This window comes from Rutilus rutilus, assembly GCF_951802725.1.
Source record: "Rutilus rutilus genome assembly, chromosome: 1".
NCBI lineage: Eukaryota > Metazoa > Chordata > Actinopteri > Cypriniformes > Leuciscidae > Rutilus > Rutilus rutilus.
The window spans coordinates 50,082,455-50,108,925 of NC_140209.1; the positions used below are offsets into that span (position 1 = coordinate 50,082,455).

Consider the following 26,471-nt stretch of genomic DNA (forward strand, 5'->3'; position numbering starts at 1 on the left):
GCCGGGGGCTGAGAGCGTGGGGTTTGTGATACGGCGTTCATGATCTGTGGAGGAGGCGTTTGACCCTGGCATGTTTATTAGAGTAAGAACGATGCTTGCTGTTGTATGTAGATAGCTCTAAGTTCTGTTTAGAATGCGAACGGGTTTTATGATCTGCATGAGTCTTTAACAAGCTTTTAAGAGATGGGGAAAAAAAAATTCAATTGTTCCTGGAGCAGAGGAAGTTAGAAAGACAAACAGCAGCTTTTCAAAGCTGTTTTTCGAAACCACACGTCCCAGGCATCCCAGAGAGACAAGGCATGTGTAACACAGAAAATCATTCAAGGCAGACGGTGAGCATTGTAAACAACCGGCTCCCCTCAGCCATGCAGTTCTATTTGTGTACGTTTGTTTTAGGCGATGTGCAAATACCACAAAACACATGAATTTTGCGGAGGTTCGAGGCTGAGCTTCAAAATTCAGAGTCTTAAGTGCACAACACGTTTTCCAACAAACACAATCCTCAGTCTCATGTGTTTGTTTTTCGGATAGGGCAGTACGGGTGGGCCCTCGAGCGCAACTTTATGAACTACCGTCCCTGCACTTAAAATTCTTGTGTTGTTATGCCACAGGGTTCTCTTGCTGTTTTAGGGTTACCATGGCAACTCAGTCTCTTATTTGGTTCTTAACCTGTCATTCGGTCTATTGTAAGGTAAAAAAGGGTGCTTGAATCACCTGTGGCTCATTCCTGAAATATAAGAGCCTCACACCTTGCAAGTCATTTGGTCCCCCTTTTTAAATTTTTTAAATGTTGGTAACACTTTAGTTTAGGGTCCAATTCTCACTATTAACTATTGGCTTATTAGCATGCATATTACTAGGATATTGGCTTTTTCTAAGTTCTTATAAAGCACATATTAATGCCTCATAGAATGACCATATTCTACATCCCTTAATCCTACCCAATACATAAACTTAACCAATACATTACTACCTATTAATAAGCAGTAATTAGGAGATTATTGAGGCAAAAGTCTTGGTTAATAGTTATAGTTAATAGTAAGAATTGGACCCTAATCTAAAGTGTGACCAAAAAGGTTTTTCTTTTTACCTTAGTTTAATTTATCACCAATGTTTACTATTTTCATTCAGACAGACAGATAGATAGATAGATAGATAGATAGATAGATAGATAGATAGATAGATAGATAGATAGATAGATAGATAGATAGATAGATAGATAGATGGATGTTGGTAAGAAACATTGTTACATATATTTTACTTTTTATGTCAATTATTTATTTAATAATATTATATTTATTCCTTTTTTTCAAAAGGCATGGTCATTGAATTTTAATTTCAGGTTAGTCTGTTCTAATTTTCAGTTGTTTCGGTAATGTAATGCTGTTGTTGTCACGACTCCAGCTTATTAAGTGTAGAACAATTAGTCTCTCTTAGACGTGAATCTGGGTCCTGTATTGCCATGGGGACAGATCTGTTCTCGTGAGGTTGTGGAGGCGTTAGGACCAAACTTACTTGTGTGCATGTTATTGGGAGGGCAAAAGATTATGTAACTCCTCTGCAAATCAGAAGTGCTATAATTAGACCATGTACACATCGCTTTCGTCTCCTCATCTGCCTACACATCAGCATAGGTAAAACTTTGATGAAACCTCATTATATTGATAGCGCACATAGAATAGGATGTTTTTTCCAAAGAACCAGTGCACCTTGATTGTTAAAAGTGTGTAAGCTTTTTCTCTCAGCTGTGAATGACCTCCAGTGTATCTGCAGAGAATTGAGGGACATGCGGAATGAGAGGAAAACAGACAGAGAGAATTAAGGCTGGATCAGACGTTAATTATGTCTGTTAGTCTTAGCGGAGCCAGTGATGTCAATGCAGCATGTGGTCTTACCACATTAGCTCAAATAATAAAGCATGGCGCTAGCAACACCATAGTTAGGCTTAATTCCTAGGTAATATATGTACTGATAAAATGTGTAGCTTGAATCGAGGTAACAAACCTGTATTTATCTGAATTCCTTTCATCCATGGAACAGAAAAGAAGATGTTTTGAAGAAAGTTTTGAATGTTTTGCCCATAAAATGGAAGTCAATGTGGTCCAAATGTTTTTCACTGAGGCATTTTTTAATAATATCTTCTGACTGTTGTGTTCCACAAAAGATAAATGTCATACAGCCACCATCATGGCAGCTTAAACCGTTCTGATTCCATAACACTGATGTCATGTTTACATATAGTGAACACTGAGCCACACATTATGCATTTACTGAAACATGTTACCTTGCTGTTTTTTTGTAATTCACTCCATGCTGCTTACCTGTTAAATGCACAGCGAGATGAAAGCCTTCAGGCTCGAGGTCCGTGTGTCAGTAAGATGATTGTGGTCAGTTAGCCGAGATGCGGTAGAAAACTGGCCCAGCCTTTTCACTGCAATCAAAAGCTTTTCAGGTCTATTTATTGGCTTTGCATGAGCATAATGAATCTTGCCTGTGAAATGAACAAAGATTTAGCCAAGCTAATCAACCTAATCACAGTTCTCATGAGAGAATGTTTAGACGTAAACTACTCTGGCCTTTAACACATGGTTTCTGTAGACATATTTGTGGGGTAGTGTATTTATATACAGTGTATGAGCACATTCATTATTAGGAGATTAGCACAGTTTGTTTGTGAAGCTTTCAGTTTGGTTCAGAAGTTAATGTTGGCACGTTAATGTTGTCAGCTAGAAAGGTTGGCATATCTGTCTGCAGTCCTTGGGGAAAAGGTTGTTTCATATCTACAACTGTTATGGTTTCTTACTAAGAGCAACTGGGCCTGACAGGGAAGGGAATCGTAGTGTTAAGAGTTTGCTCTTTGATAGCTCATGAGACTTGATGGTATTTCCTGTTATGTATCATTTGTTTAGCCAAAATATTCCTTAGGGACAAGACTCAAATGAGGATATGAAATGAATGGGTAAAATTAATTCACAAAAATATTTTGTTGTTTAACACTATAGTTAATGCAGTCATTAACATGAAGTAACAATTTTAAGACTAAATTCGATCAATTAAAGTTATAAATGAACATGAATGTATTTTGAACAAACATGAATTAATTTTGAACAATAGTATTTTTATGAATTAACATTAACTTAGGTTAATAAATAAATGTTGATCATTATATAGTTCATTGATACCATTAATATACCAACATTAAGATAACATTGATGTTAACATTACAATAATTTTAAGTAATGATAATTTAAGTAATGAAAAATGTACGTATTTGGTGAAAAAAGTATGATTTATATTGACTTTTGATTCAGATAATCAGTTGAAATCACTAGGGAAGACAATGTGTGATTAGTGAAGGGTATTTCAGGGTTTTCACTTCTTACAGAATGTGTATTGACAATACACTTGTGTATATAGAGATGAAGAGAGAGAGATCTGGTCTGAAGCCACCAGCATGTAATGGCTGCAGCTCATTTAGCTGGATGTAATGTTGTGCTTCTTGCATAAATATGAGGTAATGAACGTTCCTTAAGGCATTGGCGAGGAGGAGGAAAAAGAGAGAAAGTTTCAGAGTAGAAATTTATTTAAAATATTTCTTGTAGCAGGAATGAGAACGTTTTGCTGGTTTTAGGTGGTTTAAGCCAGTTCAGCTGGTCTCCTAACCTGGACATGCTGGTCCTAACAAACTTGCCGGTCTCCTAGTCTGGTCAGGTTGGTCTTAAGTTGGTCTCCCTGCCTGGCCAGCTAATAATTATCCCGAATCCCTGTAAAACCAGTAAACCAGACCATCCTGACCAGGCTAAGATTTATTATTTTTTTTCTCAGAAGGAAGAGAAAAAGAGTTAGAAGTGATTAATGGAGTGTGAAACAAACATAAATGGGCATTTGTTTTTTTGCCTCATGCTCTCAAGGGGTCTCCTCAAAAGACGATGTCATCACGAGGAGCCTGACCAGAGAAAACTCATTCTGTTAAACTCAGCTAATCCCTTTCAACACTCTGGTCTGGATGCCTCCCAAACCCCTGTTGAAAGCCTATGAGATCAGTTTTGCCCAGTGCCTCAGACAGAAGCGGTTTTCAGGGGTGAGAACTTCATGCCCGCCCCACCCCCTTTACGCTGAATTGCACCTCTGTTTTGTATTTTCTGTTTTCTTTTCCATCTCAACATTTCAATGGGCCTATTATCTAAATGAGCAACACCAAAGCGTCCTGGTTACGTAAAGAAGTTCCTCTCTGTATTTTCTGGCCAGCTCAGAACATTGAGGTGCCTGCCGCTGCCACAAAAATACGTGGATCTAGTTTATAATGACTTTTTCAATGATCAAATGGCACCAGGCCTGGTTGGAAGAATACTGAAGTTACATCACAACTTTCCTCCATGAAGATTTCAGTCCAAAAACACTGTTTTAAGTGATGATGTGATGGATTTTAAACTGTTTATGGCAAACATGTATTCACACACTAGGTTGTGTTCACTTTACATGACATTCTAAAATGGGTATAATGCTGCGAAAATGGCCTTCAGCATTACAATTTTGTGGTTTTCACCTCATCTACTTTACAGTGTGGTTTCAGCTGCCTCACATTTCCAGAACGAGAGCTTTTCTAGTTAGCAAAGGAGATGGACTGTGAAAAGACCATTTCATTGGATTCCAGAATTAAATTGACTATCATCTAAATGAAAAAGTGACTTTTTAGGAAAACAATAATTTTATAGAATGACGATGCAGTGCATTCCTTTTATGAACCGTTTTTCTTTCAAATCCAATATAGACTTAATCACAGTGTTCTTTGTATTCATTTTTGCAAGTGTGTTTGTGAGTGTTTATTATGACCGATTGTGGAAACTTCTCACAAGGCTTGTAAAATAGAGTTTGTAAAAACAGTCAACCAAACCATACTCCACAAGGCATATCTTGTGTGATCAATGTTTCTCCACAATATGGCGTTTGTTCCCTGTCATTAGCTGCAACAGATAACGCCGATAACATGGTCTGTTTACTCCAGAAGGACTGAACGCACTTTTGGCATGGTGTGTTCTGTTGACTAAACATGCAGAAAAACTGCTTACAGTTTTATACGGCCAATATGTAAAATGTACGCTGTGTTAAGAACTGCTTACAGTTTTATATAGCCAATCTGTTAAAAAGCTAGTTTCTCCTTCTTTACAATATGGAGGTACATATTGTAAAACAGAGGCAAATTAGTTGTCATTAATTAAGTTTGCATTAGCAGACATCCCAACATATTGTAAAACGGAGGCAAATTAGTTGTCATTAATTAGGTTTGCATTAGCAAACATCCCAACCTGCAAAAACTCATTTCCGGGAGATGGCAGTGCGTAATGTGTATTGGCTGGCCACTTGTGATCGATTCACTGAAAACACATCTGAATACCAGATGGAAACAGGCTTTCTCTCTCTAATTTTCAGGCGTCAGGGAGCCGCTATCAATATGCGGGAGAGGTGGGATGTCTGCGTTTTGCCTGCTTCCCTTCTATTAGGTCCTTTATAAAGGACTCTTCCGGATTGAATTCAAATGAAGCGTTCATTTTGTACAAACTGAAGGATGAATCAGTGCTGTCAATTGAGCTTAAATTGTATTGAACCAGGTCAAGGTCTATGTTATATTCATTATTGGTTTTTCCCCTTCTTCCCCTGAAGACAAGTCCACTTATAATGTTAGTCAAGGACATCATTTAGTTTTTCATGACCTTTTTCCACGTCTATATGAAAATGATCTCTTTTATTGGCTAACCTCTTTGCATGTGAAATGAGTAAAAAAGATTAGCTTTAAAGAGTAGCTTAACTCTAGCCATTCTTAAGTCAAACTGAGTCTGAAGCTTCAGCATTGAAACGCTGAAGGTCAACCTGGCAAGCCTTGTTTGTATCATTATTGAGTTGTGTTTGCACATGTTTTTTTCATGGTACAGACACGGGTAGTCAGCAAATCGATTACATTTTCAGTTAGATTCTGAAGCATTTTTGCAAATTCATAATGATTTAATTTGTTTCTGTGCATAATTTAATTCATTGTGATTAACCATTCAATTAATTGATTATTGGCCAATACAAATTATTCACAATTTAAAAAGCCATATTTTAAGATTTATGCATATAAATCAGCACTAAATTAATATTTAATAAGTCTGGTCTGGTCCACACAATGTGGGTGTTTTCTTTACTGTGCTTGTGAGAACCAAATGTTGGCAAAATATGAGCCACATGGTGTAACTGTATTTTGTGTGATTTAAAGACAAATCTGTGAATCCTGAAAAAATACTTTCTCTCTCTCTCTCTCTCTCTCTTTCTCAGGGAATGAAGCCAGACAGTTTTTACAAAGTGAAAGTCCCTGAACTAAAAGAGATCATTGAGGGATGCATCCGAATGAACAAAGACGAAAGGTAACTACAGTGTCTACAAGGTCATTCAACAAAGAGGAAAATCTGTAACCAAAGAACTGCAAAGTTGTGTATGTGCGCCAGCAGCCTTTGTAATGTTTTAACACCTGCCAGACGAGTTTTTACTGTGTGCACATTAAAACAACAACACCCTGATTCTTGTCCTTTTGACGTTTAAACAATACCACGCAGGCTCCTCAGAGATCCCTGCATGCCACTATTTTTGTTACCCAGCTGCACTGTGTGATATTTCTGTTCCACCCTACATTGGTCAGGTGACACATGTTGCAGAATCAACAGTGTCAAAGACACCGACACAGACTTTTTTCAGATTTTACAGTGCTACTAGGGCAAAAACATTCTCCTGTGGGTTGTCTGTCATGACCCCTGTGGTATCAGAGGGCTTTGGGTCACTTTACACATTACACTCAGAGTTACTAACACATTCCTGACCATCTTTTTAACTTCTAGCTAATTTCAGTCATATTATTCATATATTTTTGCTCACATGCTTCTAAAGCAACTTTATAACCAATATGGAACCTCATAAGTAGTGTTGGGGGAAGTTACTTTTAAAAGTAATGTTACATTATTGAGTTACTTCTTAAAAAAGTAACTTAGTTACTTTTTATGGAAAGTAATGCCTTTCATTACTTTTGGATTACTTTTTCTCACCTGGGTTGGGCTTGCTTGCTTTGTTTTTTAATAACAAAAAAGGTTCTATTCCCTCTCACACGTAAAGTAAATATGAGTAAATTAATGGGAATCAGCAAATGAATGAGTAAATTAATAATTCACGCCTGTACAGTAGAGGGCGCAGCTCAAACAAACCTTTCAGCTGTGCTGCCATTCTGGATCGCTGTAGAATAGGACACAGGAGAAGTAACACTCTTACTTCAGAAAAAAAAAAATAATAATAATTTCTGCTTATTAGTATGGTTGAACTAGAATTTCAACAGTCAGGAACAAAGACATAAAGTATATTAGTGTTATTTAACATATTTAATTATTGCAGTTTGCATTTCACTGTTTTTATTCATTTTAAGGAATACTAAATCTATTTGTTACAAGTGAGATGATTAAATGCATGCTCACATTTAGTCTAGAACTACAATAACCGTCATGTTTACACAGCGCACAATACACCTCTGAACTTACTGCCGATTTCTCTCAACATGGGGACAGAAGAGGTCAGTCTATAAATGAGATAACAAAGTAACTTGTGCTACTTGTTTGAAAACTCTTTTGTTGTAAATTTAAAAGTATTGCGTTACTTTACTAGTTACTTGAAAAAGTAATCTGATTACATAACTCATGTTACTTGTGCGTTACCCTCAACACTGCTTATAAATGACCAATTTGGAACGCTGTACTTATAGGCAGCTACACAACTGTATTTCTAAGCTAACAGTGTGGTACTCTAATATGCATACAAATCCACACAGTAGCTCACAAATATTGTGTTAAATAATATTTTTTGTTAAACTGAACTGTTTTTAGGGAAATAAATGTACGCATATTAATTATCATTATTATTTTTCTTGCCTCTGTAGGCAGCTCACTACATTTTGAACAGACTTTGTGCTTTTGACACTTTTATACTAAAAAACAATTGACATGAGTCAAATATTTCCGTATCTATAGAGAAGTACCTGAAATTTTGGGTTCCATTAGTAACCAACTTGAAATCACTCAATCACACCACTTGTGTCCTAATTCAACATAACCCATTTATGCCTGGATAATGGTCCATTTAATGTCATCCAACCATTATGTAAAGCATTTGGTCAATAGCCACTAGTAATGACTCACTCCATCCAGCAGCAGGTAATTCTTATGATTAATAGTGTTGATTTAATAACTAAATTTTCTTGAATTCTTGAATTTTCTTACTCTCAGTCAGATTAGGACCTCAGAGTGCTTGCCTAACAGCCCATCTCTTATAAGATGTGAGACTTTATTATACTAGCATTTGACTTATCTCTGCGACAAGACAGTATAGGTATAAATTGGCTTAAAAGATTGGGAAAATAAATAGCACTTATTAAAAGCAATAGCTCAAGTAAACAGCATTCATCAAAAACAATAGCTAAAAATAGCTAGCTCAGTATAGTATTTTACCATTTGTATGTTGCTTATAAAAATACTGAGCTAATTTTGAACGGCTTCCAGTGGAAAAAAGATAGTAGCGATGGTAGCGGCTAACTAGGCCATGCTAACCAGCCAAACCTTGATGTCTTTTTGTAAAAAGTATATGATCATATGTATTTTCTTGTTTAGGTACACTATCCAGGACCTCTTAGAGCACACCTTCTTCCAGGAGAATAATGGTGTCCATGTCGAGCTGGCTGAGGAAGACGACATGGTGAAGTCTGGCCTTAAACTCTGGCTTCGGATGGACGACACCAAGAAGCTCCATGGCAAATACAAGGACAACAATGCCATCGAGTTCCTTTTCGAACTTTACAAGGATGTCCCGGAAGAGGTGGCTCAGGAGATGGTGAGATCTGAGATCTCGAATTAATTTCCATGCTATTACTGAACAGTTCAGCAAACATAAAAGCTAATCCATGTCCTTCAGGTTGTTCTTGGCTTCGTCTGTGAGGCCGACTACAAGCTTGTGGCCAAAGCCATCCGTGACCGCGTCACCGCCATCAAACGGCAACGTGAGAAGCTCCGCCGTCAGGCTGAAGAGGTGCAGAGGCGTCGCCAAGAGGAGGTGATTGAAGAGGAACCGGAACCTAGTCTTGAAGCCGAACCTTCAGTTTCTAACCCTCCAGCTTCTAAACCTCCTGTAGAGACACCCGTATCCAACCCTACACAAGCTCCGCCCACTGTCACAGTGTCTGGTCCCATTTCCCTGCCTGCAAACGAATCTCTGGACTCTGGCTTCAACGCCAGCTTTGCCACTGAACCCGAAGAGCCGGACGCCGACCAGCGGCAGCATTTCAACATACGCCATGCCAGCTACTCATCAGCAACATGTGAGTTTGTGTGCTTTTGTTTATATTAAAGTCGGCATGAAATGGTAATGACATCTATTTTCTAAATGCAAGTTTTAGATCTTATTATGAACAATTCGTCCATGCGTCCACGTTCACAGGAATTTGATCCACTTAAACCTGACCCTGCAAAGTCATGTTCATCTGCCTCTACTTTTAAGTGCAGAGCCCAAATCTCAAAATCCAATCAATAACCAATGCATAGAACCGGTCCTGCCTTACATTTTTTTAAATAATCCATTACACTTGGATGCTCAAGGCATTCACATTTGTTGTAACCGTTTCAAAAAAAATTAACAGCCAGTCTTTCAGTCTGTGCTGTAAGGTTTCCAAAATCCTGAATGCTGTTGATCTCCATTTCTTCCTGAATGTACTTTTCCATGACTTTGTCATAGACACAACTTACTATAAGAGCACCTCTGAATGAAACCCAAAAACTCTCACTGTGACGTGCGCACTGAAGCAGTGTAGTAGAGTATTGTGCAGGCTGCCATGATTTTGCCAAGACTTGTTCCAGTCCAAAAACATAGTCCTAACTTAATCCTAACCATAATTTACCTCTAAAATCGTAGTGAGAATGTAGAAGCTCCTAACAATGGTTGTAAGTCTAAACTTGACAATAACTGTTAATTTAGACCTCAAATCTGATTGGTTGATTGTAATGTTGTTCCATCAGAAGTGAGGATGTTGATCCACACGTTTCCCATGATGACCAGCCAAAACTTTAAACATGTTTCTCATGACCAAATGTCCTTTAAAAACAACATGATTTACTTGTTAGTGGATAAACAGTTGCTACATTGTATGGCGGCAGATCTTTATTACTGGACCATTTGCATGTACAGAATGTTTACTTTCATGTCAATTTAAAAGGGTAAATTCGATTTTGAAAAGTTCAAGGTTTTAATTTGGGCCGGACTGATTTGAAACAACTTTTTACCACTAAAGAAAAATAAATTTAAATAATTGACTGTTTGTTTGTCACTCGATTTCTATTCGTTCCATTTTGGCTCCAATTAGTGAGGATGTTATGTATCATTATAGATTTATATATCACCAATAAACTACTGTCCAAAGGTTTCAGGGTCAGTAAGATTTTTTTTAAAGGTGTTTCAGTAAGGATACATTAAATTGATCAAAAGTGACAGTGAAGACATACTGTTACAAAAGATTTATATTTCAAATGTTCTTCTGATCTTTCTATTCATCAAATAATCCTGAAAAAATGCATTATAGTTTCCACAAAAATATTAAGCACTACAACTTTGATAACGTTTCTTGAGCACCAAATCGGCAAATTAGAATGATTTCTGAAGGATCATGTGACACTGTAATGATGCTGAAAATTCAGCTTTGCCATCACAAGAATAAATTACATTTTAAAATATATTACAATAGAAAAGATATTTTTAATTGTTATAATATTTCACAATTCACATCATTACTATATGTTTACTATATTTTAATCAAACAAATGCAGCCCTTGTGATCGCAAGAGACATTTTTCAAAAACATTTAAAAAATCTAACCAAACACAAACAAAGTGTAGTGTACATTCAATAATTCAACAGATTGAAAAATGGAAAAATTCCTTTAAAATAAGCAACCTCCATAAAAGTCACTGTATAATCTGGTGCCTTGCTGGGTCACACATGACATCTATATGCACTTAGCAGTAAGAGTTAGCTGCACACTAACAAACAATTTTTCTTTTGTTTGGTTGAATGACGATGACCATGGCAGCTGACTGTGAGACGGACGGCTACCTTAGCCCCTCTGGGCTTCAGGACCCTTCAGAGTCTCGAGCTCCAGTAACAAACCAACCCTTCACAGTTCCACAACCGACCAGTGGAGCACCTCGTGTGGAAACCCCACCCGTTGAAGCTCCACCCACTGAAGCCACTCCCACTCCAGCTGCTGCAATCCCAGCTCTCCGTTTCCCCTCGGTAGGTTACCAGTGAGAATGGGATGCTTAAAATGATGGAGAGTTATGATTGTTTGATATATTATCCAACCTACCCTTTGGAGAATGGAGAATGGCAATTGTTCAAAGACTGGAGTAATGGCTGCTGAAAATTCAGCATAACATGTTATTCAAAATAACATTTTAAATTATATTAAAATAGAAAACTATTGTAATATTGTTTCACAGTATTAATGTTTTACTGTATATTTAGATAAAAATAAATTCACCCTTTGTAAGCATTAAAATCTTAATAAGCAGTACAATTTTAATAACCCCAAACTTTTGAATGTTTGTATACATAATGGTTGAGCATTTCTGACTGACACTACAGAAAGCAGTTTTAAAATGCCCTAAATGTGTTTAAACCATCAAATAAAATGCTCATTTGAATGAGTTATAATTTGCATTGCTAATAATTTTTCACTGGCCCACCCACAGAGCATTGCTGTGTCCCAAAATACAGAGAGGACCCAGTCAGGAAGTGCCAGTGGTTTTTCCTCTCCTGTCGACAGGTAAGCTGAGTTCTGATTAACAGTTCCCTATGCACTAATCGGGGGATATACAGTGGGTACGGAAAGTATTCAGACCCCCTTAAATTTTTCACTCTTTGTTATATTGCAGCCAGTTGCTAAAATCATTTAAGTTCTTTTTTTTTTCCTCATTATTGTACACACAGCACCCCATATTGACAGAAAAACACAGAATTGTTGACATTTTTGCACATTTATTAAAAAAGAAAAACTGAAATATCACATGGTCCTAAGTATTCAGACCCTTTGCTCAGTATTTAGTAGAAGCACCCTTTTGATCTAATACAGCCATGAGTCTTTTTGGGAAAGATGCAACAAGTTTTTCACACCTGGATTTGGGTATCCTCTGCCATTCCTCCTTGCAGATCCTCTCCAGTTCTGTCAGGTTGGATGGTAAACGTTGGTGGACAGCCATTTTCAGGTCTCTCCAGAGATGCTCAATTGGGTTTAAGTCAGGGCTCTGGCTGGGCTATTCAAGAACAGTCACGGAGTTGTTGTGAAGCCACTCCTTCATTATTTTAGCTGTGTGCTTAGGGTCATTGTCTTGTTGGAAGGTGAACCTTCGGCCCAGTCTGAGGTCCAGAGCACTCTGGAGAAGGTTTTCGTCCAGGATATTCCTGTACTTGGCCGCATTCATCTTTCCCTCGATTGCAACCAGTCGTCCTGTCCCTGCAGCTGAAAAACACCCCCACAGCATGATGCTGCCACCACCATGCTTCACTGTTGAGACTGTATTGGACAGGTGATGAGCAGTGCCTGGTTCTCTCCACACATACCGCTTAGAATTAAGGCCAAAAAGTTTTATCTTGGTCTCATCAGACCAGAGAATCTTATTTATCACCATCTCGGAGTCCTTCAGGTGTGCTTTCATGTGTCTTGCACTGAGGAGAGGCTTCCGTCAGGCCACTCTGCCATAAAGCCCCGACTGGTGGATGGCTGCAGTGATGGTTGACTTACTACAACTTTCTCCCATCTCCTGACTGCATCTCTGGAGCTCAGCCACAGTGATCTTTGGGTTCTTCTTTACCTCTCTCACCAAGGCTCTTCTCCCCCGATAGCTCAGTTTGGCCGGACGGCCAGCTCTAGGAAGGGTTCTGGTCGTCCCAAACGTCTTCCATTTAAGGATTATGGAGGCCACTGTGCTCTTAGGAACCTTAAGTGCAGCAGATTTTTTTTTGTAACCTTGGCCAGATCTGTGCCTTGCCACAATTCTGTCTCTGAGCTCTTCAGGCAGTTCCTTTGACCTCATGATTCTCATTTGCTCTGACATGCACTGTGAGCTGTAAGGTCTTATATAGACAGGTGTGTGGCTTTCCTAATCAAGTCCAATCAGTATAATCAAACACAGCTGGACTCAAATGAAGGTGTAGAACCATCTCAAGGATGATCAGAAGAAATGGACAGCACCTGAGTTAAATATATGAGTGTCACAGCAAAGGGTCTGTATACTTAGGACCATGTGATATTTCAGTTTTTCTTTTTTAATAAATGTGCAAAAATGTCAACAATTCTGTGTTTTTCTGTCAATATGGGGTGCTGTGTGTACAATAATGAGGAAAAAAAATGAACTTAAATGATTTTAGCAAATGGCTGCACTATAACAAAGAGTGAAAAATTTAAGGGAGTCTGAATACTTTCCGTACCCACTGTATGTCAAAATTCGACAAAATTAATTCACTTTAAAGTCTTCATCCTGCTCTTAACCTGTTATGCTGTGAACACAGAATCAGTCCGATAAAAAGACTGTTGTTTACCTCCCTCAGTATGTGTGTGAATGTGGATGTTTTGACGTCAAGAAAATGTGGATCTGATCCCAGCTGTGAGAGCTGTAATCTTACTCACCAACTGACCAACGTGCCACGTATACCCACGGTGGCTGTAATGCTCCAGTGGAGAGCAGTTCCTTTCTCATATACAGGCACACACACATACATACACATACACTAGTGGTAAGAGCATTAATGGGAATGATTTACCTCAGGGGAGCATAATCCCCTAAAAAGCATTTCTGTTGGAAGCCTGACGAAGGCAAAGCAAAGGTAGCATATGGTAAAATGTGTACACAAGGACACAGCTTCATTATACTGAATTAGTTCAACCTGATTTAAGAAGAGCTATCTTAAATGACTTGGCCTTTTTTGTGCTTATGGTAAATTGGTTAAAGGAACATTCTGTGAAGTCGAGTTCTGTGAAATTCAGGAACTCGGAATGTCACCATGTGTTTTATATCCTTCCTCTCGGAACAGCTACGCTTCTGATGTCACCTCTGGTTTGAGTGACGGAAACGAGGGTCTTTCGGAGAGGAGCGGGAAAGGTCAGAACAAACGCACCGGAACCAAGCTGCTCAGGAAGAGAGCTCGCTCAAGGCTACGCATCACTGGGGTGACTCATCAGTCAATTACCTAGCTTTAATTAACTGTCCTGACGTGGTTCCCAACCTTACAGTCTGCTGATACTGAGGCTGTAAATGTGTCTAACTCAAATTTTTTATTTTTTTTTATTGATAACTGCTTTCAAAATCAATGGCTTTTTTGTAATATTCTCATAAATGTTCTCACCTCATTCCCTGCCTGTGTCTTTCTACATGCAGCTGTCAGATAAAGTGGATCGGGTTGTAGAGTGTCAACTACAGACTCATAACAGCAAGATGGTGACATTTAAATTTGATCTGGATGGAGACAACCCAGAAGACATCGCTACAGTGATGGTGAGCTAGCATCACAGCGAAAAAAAAAAGAAGATATATTTATTTTTAATTTTGTAAAAATACATTAATAATTTCATAATTTACAATAATACAATTTTTATTGTAATAATAGTCTGTATTGAAGGAAAATATAAAACGTGTTGCAATTGCCCCTGGTCTTCACTACTTCACTGAATGTCTGTAAGTTAAAAGTTATGGACGTCAAAGAGGACACAAGGACACACATAAGCCCTCCTTGTGAGAACTGATTTACACCATGAGAAGTGTTGATGTTTCAGCTTCTGTGTTTGCACAAACTCTGCAACCTCAAACGCACAGTGGAAAATCTATGCACAATTTTTCTCACCTGTTCATCTAAAACATTTTGTTGCATCTACAGTTACCAGTGGAAAACCAGTTCTTATGTGTCCATTGTGACTTGTCAGCAATATTTGACATATTTTTTGCATACAGGAGAAAGAACCGGTTTGAAATGTTTATCACCACATTCTCAATTCCCATACACAAAATAAATATATTTGAAATATATTTTCAGAGTATATTTTGGAATATATGCAAACATTTGAAATTGGCCCAATAAATATATTTCACACTTAACATCATATATTTTTGTTATATTTCAGAATATATTTCAATGTATTTTTTTCTGTATGGGTCCCCAAAAGTGTCAAAAATATATGTGGCATATATTCCAAATACATTTAAATATATTCTGAAATATAACAAAAATATATGATGTTAAGTGTGAAATATGTTTATTGGGCCAATTTCAAATATTTGCATATATTCCAAAATATACTCTGAAAATATATTTCAAATATATTTCTTTTGCGTATGGGTTAGCTCTGAAAATCACTGGAAAATGTATTTCTGTTTTTCGTGTTGCTACTATAATATTTTTCCATGGAAACATGTGTTGTGTTGGACCGCTGTGACCCATCTCTGTGTTTTATCAGGTTAAAAACAGTTCAACTTTTGTCAGTATTGATATGAGGCTAAATATATTTATGTAAAACGGAATCTGGGTGAGTGTGTTTTCTGAACATCACTTTTGTTAGCTTCTTTCTTTGGCTTCTTTGTGTTAGCTCGCTGTGACTAAAAGTTGTTTTGATCAGCCTGTCCATAGCCTTGAGACTGGATATAGGAGTCTAAAATAGACGGTAGTGTTTCTCTTTGCTGCATTATGAGTACATGTCTTTGTTCACTGCTCTGTGTTTAATTCCAGTACCTTTGAACGAGACCTTTGAACTCATTAATAAAGTCTGCTCAAGAAGACTCCAAATTACATTAACCCAATTAACTTATTGGTCTCTTTGCACTCCTTTTAGGTACATAATGAGTTTATCCTACCTGGGGAGAGAGAGGGATTCATTCACCGCATGAGAGATATCATCCGTCGAGCAGAAGCCCTGATGAGGAGAGAGCCTTTGGAACCACTCGATCCGAGAGAAACCGGTCGCTTGCCTTACCTGAGCGGTGTCGGCACACTGTCTGCTTCACAGGTGTGTTTTTATAATTTATAAAAATTAATAAACATTTTTTATTTTATTATTTTTTATTCTAAAAATATTAAAATTTTATATATATATATATGTATATACATACATAGATAGAACGTACAATTTTACTCGTTACGGATTTTAAAAGGATTTGACAGCCATAATAAACTGTATGTGTGTGGTAAAAAATTAAATAAATGTATAATATAATAAAGGAACAATAACATATGTGGATCCACTGTTTTTATCATTCTATAATTATTTATATTATGTTTTTTATATTTATTTTATATATATATATATATATATATAGTTTTTTATAATTATTTGTATTATACATTTTACAGTTTTTTCATTCTTTAATTTAGAAACTCTAAACTGTTATAACAAGTAATTTGTCACACTACAGGACCATTTAAATTGAACTCAAGGGGAAATAAGTTACAGGAAACGTTTAAATCTTGATGTTGAATACATATTCAGTGGTTTTCATATAAGAGGTTTTACTTTTATTTGTGTGTCTGGTTTAGAGTTCATTTGTTTACTGTGAGCTTTAGATGTTGTGGTTCAGAAATCCAATCTTCTGGTGTCATGTTAGTGATAACAATTCACAAAAACACGGTGTGTTCCTCACATTGATTGGAATAAGAGAACTTAGTCATCGATATGCAACAGTCATTAGTGAGAAAGGCCTCTGGAACAGTGTGATTGGAGACTTTAATCGTGCTTGAGTGACAGTCTTCTTATCTTTTCACACACGTGTTCCTAACTTTGTCACTTTGCCAGATGGTGACATTAATGCTAACATGTGCTCTGTTTTTCCCTAAAGCCCAATCTCTACACACAGGGCCTCGCTCGCACGCACTCCTCCTCCTCGTTGCCAGGTAACAAACATGCACACATGCAGGCCACATACACACGTACACACAAACACTGATACACACAAACACATATAAAGCATGTGTAAAATGCTCAGTGTGCTCTATATCAGTATACAGTCTTGAATCTTATTATTAATGTATTTGATTCTCACAAAAATGGCTTAAGGGATGTATTCATTAAAATCTAAAAATGCAAAAAGCTTTCTCTAAGGGTTAGGGTATAGAACATTTAATTTGCTCAATATAAAACAATACCCACCATGATATAATCCTGTTTGTGTGTGTATGTCCTTTAGATTATGCTGGTGCCAGTATAGGTTCAGTGACCCGCGATTCCTCGCCTACTCTGAGCGCCGACTTTTACGTCGATCCTGATGCTGTTCCACCCGTCCGGCCCCTGCGTTCACAATCCTTCCACACCACAGGTACATTAATCTGTCTGCACAATAATCCACTTATCTTATTTATGCATCATTCACTTCTTTCCTTCATTTTTGTATTGTGCATAGTTTTACAGTAAAAAAAAATTCCTAAGCAGCTCTGCCTATTGTGATACTATATTGAGAATTTGTGTTAATAACATCCATAAATTATAAAATGGTTATCAGAGTGGTCCATTAATAATTACTACAAACTTGATCATGCTGAAATGTACTTTACATGAGGATAAAGGTCACATTTATATCCAAATAGTGCTTATAGTACATAGAACTGAATGCAAACCCAAAAGTGTAGCTATAAAATGGTTAAATAGAGGCAGTCAAATTTACTGAATAGAACGTGTTTTGTACCTGTTTTTGCATGCAACTTGAATCAAGTCCAATAGATGTTTTTTTTTCTTCTTCAAACAATGGGTCTGTAGTTTGTTTGTATTTTATGTTATTCCATAAAATGTGTTTTCTCAACCTCGAGTCTGTCAGTCGGAGTATCAGTGATGTAAAGTATTTGAGTAAATTTAATTAGTTATCTTTTTGGCTACTTTGTAGAGTATACAATATATTAGCAACTTTTTTAGGGTGTTTTCACACTTGGCATGTTTGGTTCGATTAAAACGAACCCTGGTGTGATTGCTTTATTAGTGCGGTTGATTTGGATAAGTGTGAACACTGCCATCCAAACCCTGGTGCGCACCAAACAAGCGAGCCAAGACCACTGAAAAGATCTCAGTCCATTTCCAAACGAACTCTGGTGGGGTTCGAATGAAATATGAACGCAACACGGACCAAAGACATGTAAATAAACCAAAAGCAGGACATGATGTCACAAATGACCCTAAAAAGGACAAAATGCTAATTTAATCCTAAGGGCCCTATCTTGCACCCAGCGCAATTGACATTGTACACCGACGCATGTATCATTCCTATTTTGGTAAATTAGGGAATGAACTTGCGCTCCCGGGGGCGGTTCAGCGAAAAGAGGAGGCGTGTTCCGGCGCAAGCGCAGTTTCAGTTTCAGTGCTATTTTGCAGTTTCAGAAAACAATTCCACCACAGACCAGGAAAAACCTAGTCTAAAGTCAGTGGCGCGTTTTCAGTGGCGCGTTATTCAGATGCTATTTTAAGGGCGCATGCTTGGCCATAATGTGGCCACAACGCGCGTACACTTTGCTTATCTCATCTACACACAGACACAGCAGTTGCCATTTTTGCAAACCATACATAATTACAAGGAAAAATATTACCACACAAGGGAAATCATTTTGTGGTGTCCATGAAGATGTGAAAAAATAGGCATAAATCTAGCTTACACATTTACCCAAATTATTATACGCCTGTTTAACCGAAGCTAATTTGGGTGGGTTTCTCCCATCCCCAATGTCACTTCTCTGTCTTTTATGGCCCTGACGAGAACGTCGGTCTCCTCGGCTGTGAACCGCTCCTGACATGCGCCTGGCAAATCCGCTGTTATAATAGCAATCCGCCATGGAACAAGCGCGCCTGCTTTTAAAGGGAATGTGAGATGACGCTTTGATTGGTTTATTTCACGTTATGCCCAAACCACACCTATGAGTAATGTAGCTACTTCAGACCAACCCATTTTAGATTGGGCGCAAGAGTAATTTATCCCGCCGGTATAATAGCTACAGGGCCCGAGATCCACCCACAAAGTTACTTGCGTTTCACATTTGATACTTGTGTTTCAGATCGTTAAAATAGGGTCCTAAGTCTTTTACTCAAGTCGTTTTGGAATTGGTGACTTGTAATTTGTAATGGAATCATTTTATCTGTAACTTTACTCGAGTATGTTGTTCAGGTACTCTTTTTTCCAAGTCCTCCAGAGTCGCGGCCAAAGCCGATTCGAAAGACCGCTGTTCGCCAGCAGCAGCCGCCATTCTTTGTTTTCAAGTAGTAGCAGGGAATTCATGCAGAACCGTCACATCTTTTCCAGCTCGAACCAATCATCTTTGGTCTCTTCAGGTAGTGGGTGCTATGTTCAGACACCCAGTACAGTCCGAACCCCTTGAGGACGTTCAGTGCATCATAATGAACATTAGCTCTGTCTTGCTCTTTCATCTTGTTTCTTTTGCTGATGTCATTTCTTTCTCTGCACGCCATTTGCTGTGCTGGAACAAACTTGATATCTTATGTATCTCACTTTGCAATTGGCTTTCTAAACACCCATCCCCATGGAGACCAAACGTTAACGCCAGTGTCATTGTTGACGTATCTCAGGATTTGCTTTTGACACCTGTTGCTTCAAAATGAACAAGTAGATTTCATTACCTGAGAGAACTAACAATATGTATTACACAGCCTGTGCACAGTATAAAAGCTCTATTTCAAGATGACTATTTGTGTCATTGTATCCACTATCTGTACAGGAAGTAGAAGACTTGCACAGGGAGTTTGATAAATGCTCCAAAGTGGTTTGCTCCTCAGGAGAGAGGTCACATCCCAGTTTGTGGCTTTGTTTTTATGCCACAATGATGTTTGTGGAGTCTTTTCAAAAGTCAAGCACGGCATCGACAGGTCAAAGAACGTTAGAGAGTCCTTTTTCAACATATGATTTCTCAGTTGAAAATTTGAAAGTGATTAGGTACGTTCACATGGACATTGACAAAGTGATTCATTTTTAACAATAGTTGGAGATTTGAGGAAACAGGATCAGCACCAAAACAACCTGTCCGAGATCGCCTGAACGAGGTGGTATTGACTGATTGAAAATGAACTCTGGAGCCGTTCAGTTGTGGTGAGAAAGCAATGCGTCCCATTGGACCAGTGAACCAAGTGGCATCATAATTTATAATAAAAATGTGTAAAGATAGCTTCAGATAAAGCCACAATAAGCCCATTGAGCAAACTGGCCAATCCATCTTGATGGATGACGCTATGAGTGGAATCCCAGAATATAAGCAGGTGCACTTTGATTAATGAGAGGACAGTTTTACTCACATGTGACTTGAACCATGAAGAAAATGTAACATTGTAACATTTGAAGTCTCTGTTTTGGAACAAAGTCTACAGGTCTGTAAATGCCCTTAGGGCTGGTTCTAACAGAACACGTTTTTCCATTAAACTGCACCACTTTTCCATTGTTTTTCTATGTAAATGAGCTAGACGGATGTGTTTGACCGTTGCGCTTGTGTCTCGTGTCTTTTTCAGCGTCTCGTGCATGAAATGGCATTCTAAAAACGCGGCTGAAACTTGTTCAGCTTTTAAAAAACGTATCTCAAGACTTTGAGACTTTTTTGCCCCATTCCACTGCCAGTGTCTTTTTCAAAGCAAAAAAGCGTTCTGTGTGAATGGTCCCTTTCAGTACATTTACTCCAGGGACAATCCTTGTAGAGCAACCTGGAGTAAAGGCATAATGGATAAAAGGTCATGGCTTGTTGAGAAGAGGCTGGAAACCCTCCTAGCAATGAACACTACAACGACTTGGCAACAAAGAGCGATTTGATTGCTACTATGTATATAGAGCTTAACCCAGTTTTCCTCTGTCTATTTTTGTTTCCTTCAGGTTCTTCACAGACCTATCAGTCTTCTGTGCCCAACTACTCACAGTACTCACACCCTGATGTTCTGTCCTATCTGCCAAATCAGATGTCTGCCATGCCCCCTCAGTTCACCAAACCACCTTACGTTCAGAACACCCACTTCGCCTACCCCTACCAAATGGATCACGCCTCCCTCAACCCAAGTCCACTCACCCGTGTCCCCAGCAACCCAAACTGCTCCTCCTCCTCTTCGTCCTCTTCTGTTGTTTCACCAGTTCAGCAGTACGAGATGGCTCCTCAAGCAGAAACCAACAATCTGCCGCTTCCAGTTGCCCCTCCACCTGGTTCGCAACCTGCAGGCATGTGGCCATCGCCATCCCAGCAGCCCTTTATTTCCCTAGCCAATGTTCTTTCTCTAGCTATGAACTTTGCACAGTCCATTATACCCGCTGGATCCATCCCTCAAGGTTTTCATCCACAAATGCCCCCTCAACCAGGGTATGGCCCCATGTATCCAGCTCAGCATGCAAGCATGAGCAATGCCGATGCTCCATACCACCAGGGGGTAATGAGCGGACAGTATATGGATATGTACCAATACCCTGATGCTCATACGCAGATTCCGGCACCAGTTCCTGAACCTCAAGAAGGGAGCCAAACACCAGTAGTCCCACTTGGGGACCCAAGAACATGCACGACTCCTGAGATTAAACAGACAATTCCCACAAACTCAAGCTCTTCTCCAGTGTCCAGAAGTAGCCCACTTGTGGAAAGCCAGTCTAATCTCATAGGACAGCTCAGAGAGCGGACAGACAGTTCAGCATCAAGCACCCGCACCCCATCAAGCACAAGCTCACCACCATCCTCCACATCTACCAGCCCACAAAACACTGTGAGTGTTTGAAATAACATACACAAACAACTTTTTCATAAACGGATAGGTCAGACAAAAATGAAACTTCTGAAGCATTATCGAACATGCCAAACCTGTATGTTTTTTTCTTCTTCTATGGAACACAAAAGGAAAAATATTGCAGAATCTTCTGTCTGCTCACAAACATTCATACTTAGATCATCACGTTCAGTTAACAGACTCATTACGAGATGTTATTGATGTTTTTAATGAGCCAAGATCTAATCAATATATAACAACTTAAATATCGATCTGTTTCTTAAACAAAACTATCGTATGTCTTTAGAACAATTGGAATGTAGCCATATGGAATATATTTAGGTAAATTATTTTGAACATTCTGTAATAGAGAAAGACATTTTCCATTTGTGTTCCACTCAAGTCTTTCAAGTTTGAAACAACATGAGGGTGAGAAACAATGTAAAAAGGAAAAAAAATTCGGGTGAACTATCACTTAAAAGTCATCTAAAGCCAAACCTGTTCTTCTACTGATGTGTAACATTTAAACAAAGACACAAGACAAAATATGTTCTTTTTAGTGTTTCTGTCAATATACATATGATGGTGTACTCTTAAGTGAAACATTGCTCTCTGTCATCTTTGTTAGCATACTCAGACAAACCTGTTCTGAGCATGACAATTATTTGAAATGGGTGTTGTCTGTTATTATACTGTATGTCTTAAAGCACCTGTAGAAGGACTTCTGGGGTTAACACTTTTATTAATGTTTTTCAACTTGTTTTAAAAGGTGTCCTCACCTGCCCCAAGGTCCTCCCCCAGTTTATCCATATCTCTGGCAGTGTCTGAAACAAATACCATTGGAGCCAAATCCAGACTCTCGCCTATATCTGAAGGTGAGTGGCAATCTTCCATTTGTGAAACACACACACACACACACACACACACACACACACACACACACACACACACACACACACCCTTAAATAAGTTCACACCCTAGGTTCCATGTACACAAAGAAGTTGTCTGTTTTTTTTTTTTTACTGTATTTTCTATCAAACAAATGCATCCTTGGTGAGCATAATAGACTTATTTAAAAAACATTTAAAAAAAATCTTAGACCCAAAACTTTGAGCAGTAGTCTAAAGGTTTTTGCTGACTTTCTGAAAATAAACATGCCCTGTAACACCTCTAGCAAAATATCTGACAGGAATTATCATATGGTTGTGATAGAATGATGATTGTTAAAGCCGTACAAAAATGTTGGTTTTGTTGCAATATTCTGCTCAGGTTTATTTCCATGTCATGTCAACTCCAATTCCTAAAATGTCAAATTGTGTTGCCAGTGGCTAAAATGAAAACACACAGCTGCCATCTATTGACTGTAAAAGCTCACTGCATACTTAGCACATTGTTCAGTTAGTTTTGATAAGTTTTATACCCCTTATTACCACTCACATTGCAATTAGAAAATGTAAAAATCTAGTTTTTGATTGTCTTGCTGTTATAACATGTTCACTGTCCATACTGTAATTAAAAAATATCCTTGTCTCCTTGTTTTCAGAGAAAAAGTCTATTGTCACAGTGGGACGGTTCCAAGTCAGTCCAAGCAAGGAGATTCCCATTCCAACTCTCAGCCCGACACAAACTCCCACCCCTACAGCTTCGCCAACATCCATGCCGACTCAAACATGTCCTATAAAAGTTCCCCAAACCACGCCCCCCGCACACAACAGCCAATCAGACAGCAGCACAGATGTACAGGCGGAATCAGAAAGCAGTCCCATCTCTCTGAATGAATCACCACCACTTACCAAACGGCCTAGTGAGACTTTGTGCAGCTCAGAGAGTGCCCCCTTGTGGACTGGAGAAACTAAAACCCCGGACAGAAAAGTTGTAGAACCAGGCGAGGGGCGTAGAGGTGAAGAAGAGGAGGAGGTGGAGGAGGAGACAGAAAGGAGGCGGAGGAGGATAAGTGTGAGTTTGCTGGACAGTTCAGCAGGGAGCCCTCAGTTCAATCTAAATCAGCCTTGGATGAGCTACACGCGCAGCACATCATACGCCAGCAGCGACGAGACAGAGAGTGAAGACGAGGGAATGTATGAGGAGCTACAGGAACTCAGAGAGAGGTGAGCCTATAGTGTTTCGTGGGTTGCTTGTGGCTATTTAACAATCCCTCAGGTCATTATACATTATGAAGAGTTTAATCAAACTCCAACAGTGTGCCTCAGCATGATGTAAAACCTGTTAAACAGCAAACTCGTAATAATTTAGAATTTCTAATAATCTAATAATCATTGTCCTTTATAGGTTTAATTCCAAATCATTTCAATCAATTTTTGAACGCGTCCAAACGTGTTCAGTGCTGTGAAAAGCCGTCTGCAGGTGTGGAAAAAGTCTTTGCTTTGTTTTATTGACAAATGAATCAAAAGTGGGGCTTTTTTGTACACATGGACCTTGCTATGTTTGGCAAAAACCAAACCCTGCATTTCATATGAAGAACCTCATACCAACAAGCATTTTGGTGGTAGTTTGATGGCATGGAGATGTTTTGCTGCATCAGGACCTGAACGCCTTGCCATCATTGAAGAACTAAGAATAAATTTAGAACTAAAGAATTTTTTTTTGTTAATGCATAACAGTCAATTGTTTTTACATCAGTTATATTATTTTGGTTAAATATCTGATGACATACAGTGTAAAAATATGCAAAAATACAGGAATTCAGAAAAACTATTTCTATATCCTATGATATATTGCTGAATGAGATGTACTAAGTTATCAGTAATCTAAACCTAAATTAGTAAAATGTTTATTTTAAATAATTATTCAAATAATTAAATTCATGGACTGATTAATCATCTGTGAATTAACTGATTGCGTGATAAAAGTTTAAAAAGCCTTGAGAATGTTGTCTTCTTATCCTGTTCCTCATCATTTCTCTCTCCTTCCCCCTCTTTCTCAGACACGTGGCAGAGGTGCAGGCTCTCGAAACCTCTCAAAAGCTAGAGATTGAGGAGCTCTACAAACGGATGGGTAAAGTGCCCCCTCCGGGAATCGTGTCCCCAGCGGCCATGTTGTCCAGTCGCCAGCGCCGCCTGTCTAAGAGCGGAGGGTACCCCACCTCTCGCCGAAATAGCCTGCAAAGACTGGACATACTGCCACCTACAGGTACCATAGGTGAAGTTACAACGTTTTTTTTATTGCTTTAAACCACATTTCAACATGGAACTGCATTCATAACCTATTTATCCTTTAATAATGTGAAACTGGACTTAAATGTTTCCATGGGGAATTGATTGGATCATGAAAAGTGAGCGCTACATCCCAAAATGAAGTCAAGTTGTTGATGAGGTTGAAAAATAAGAGGGCTCGATGATGTCAACTGAAAAGAATAGTTGTTTCAGAAATTACATTTTGAATAAATATTTCTTTGGCATTTGGGGTATCACACGAATGCAAAGTAATATTATAATAGCCATTCATTGGTTATAGATGAAGGCATATATGGCAGTAACTCATACATGTGCTATTGTAATTTCCTCAAACACACTTCAGGTATCATACGGAAGAACTCGGTGAGCGGCAGCAGCAGTGGTTCACAGGAGAGGACCAGTAAAGGAGTGACCTTTGCCACTGATTACGCCAGAATTGTGAGTGTATCCACAGACCTTCTATTTGCTTTCATTGATTATTACTTTTCTGCACCTTCTGTATCTTTTTTGTTTGTTTGTTCTGTACCCCCTCTAATGGAATTCTCACTTTAGATGCACTGACCTTCCTTTTTTATCTTTCCAACAGTGATTTCCTTTGCAAAGGAGCTCTTTGGCCCCTATCCTGCTTTCCTTATGGACTGAAGTGACAACATTGCTTCCTCATGCAACTGCCAATGTGCGTGAGCACATGTTTGTTGTAGTATCAAGTGTGTGTTCTTCAAAGGCTGTGATGTGAATATTTATACCTCTGCTTGGTGTTTGCTTACCTTTCTGAAGAGACAGGGCATTTGTAAGCACAGACTTTATATATGAAACGTGTTTAAAGATTCAAAGTTGCTGATCTCAGCACAGATTTATGGAGAAATGCCCACTCACTTTCAGCTATAGCATCCCCGGTGGTTGAATGTATGAATTGCAAATGTTTTTCCATTTATTAGGCAGTCCATGTGGTTGCTCTTTTCTCTATAATTTTGTCCATATTGCATTAATTATAGCTCAGCTAGTCAGTTCATATTTATTTTCAAACTCCCAGTCAGTCATAAATACCTGAAGGAATCGGTTCTGTAAACAATTTAACTTTTTTTCTTTTGTAAAAATGCGATGCAATTGAATGCATGCAGTCCTTATAAGAACTTTTAGGCCTCACTGTAGGTTTGCTTTTACATAAAACAGTATCATGTATATATTTGACAAATTGTAAAAACTTTCATCATGGATTACAGTTCAAATGTGACTTTGTTGCTGAAATATTTTGCACGGACACCAATTGCACAAAATAGTTTTTTTTAATTCACATAACTCGCAGTATTGACAATGAATTTATTTCTCTTTTTTGATAGAGAACTCTGATGGCTCAAATTTCTCTAAGATTAGTGGATCCACATTATAAAACAACAATGTAGAATGCAAGCGTTTTATCTATATTTAGAGCTGGAACCACTTAGTTCTGAAATCATTGTAATATTTA

At 38.4% G+C, this 26,471-nt stretch overlaps 1 protein-coding gene across 2 annotated transcripts in view; it reads left to right on the forward strand.

Annotated features, from left to right (window-relative positions):
• Window positions 1-26,237, forward strand: part of wnk4b (WNK lysine deficient protein kinase 4b) — a 62,106-nt gene extending 35,869 nt beyond the window's left edge. The window contains exons 5-20 of one of the 2 annotated variants that reach the window (XM_084407234.1): window positions 6,313-6,401; window positions 8,679-8,898; window positions 8,980-9,382; window positions 11,144-11,346; window positions 11,805-11,878; window positions 14,143-14,278; window positions 14,487-14,603; window positions 15,932-16,105; window positions 16,932-16,986; window positions 17,280-17,408; window positions 20,940-21,808; window positions 22,578-22,683; window positions 23,353-23,917; window positions 24,754-24,968; window positions 25,347-25,441; window positions 25,590-26,237. In XM_084407234.1, the coding sequence (XP_084263360.1) occupies window positions 6,313-6,401; window positions 8,679-8,898; window positions 8,980-9,382; window positions 11,144-11,346; window positions 11,805-11,878; window positions 14,143-14,278; window positions 14,487-14,603; window positions 15,932-16,105; window positions 16,932-16,986; window positions 17,280-17,408; window positions 20,940-21,808; window positions 22,578-22,683; window positions 23,353-23,917; window positions 24,754-24,968; window positions 25,347-25,441; window positions 25,590-25,592 (3,453 nt within the window). In that variant the 3' untranslated portion in view covers window positions 25,593-26,237. The remainder of the gene's footprint in view (window positions 1-6,312; window positions 6,402-8,678; window positions 8,899-8,979; window positions 9,383-11,143; window positions 11,347-11,804; window positions 11,879-14,142; window positions 14,279-14,486; window positions 14,604-15,931; window positions 16,106-16,931; window positions 16,987-17,279; window positions 17,409-20,939; window positions 21,809-22,577; window positions 22,684-23,352; window positions 23,918-24,753; window positions 24,969-25,346; window positions 25,442-25,589) is intronic. The other variant, XM_084407235.1, reaches the window with a different exon arrangement.
• The last annotated feature ends 234 nt before the right edge of the window (window positions 26,238-26,471 follow it).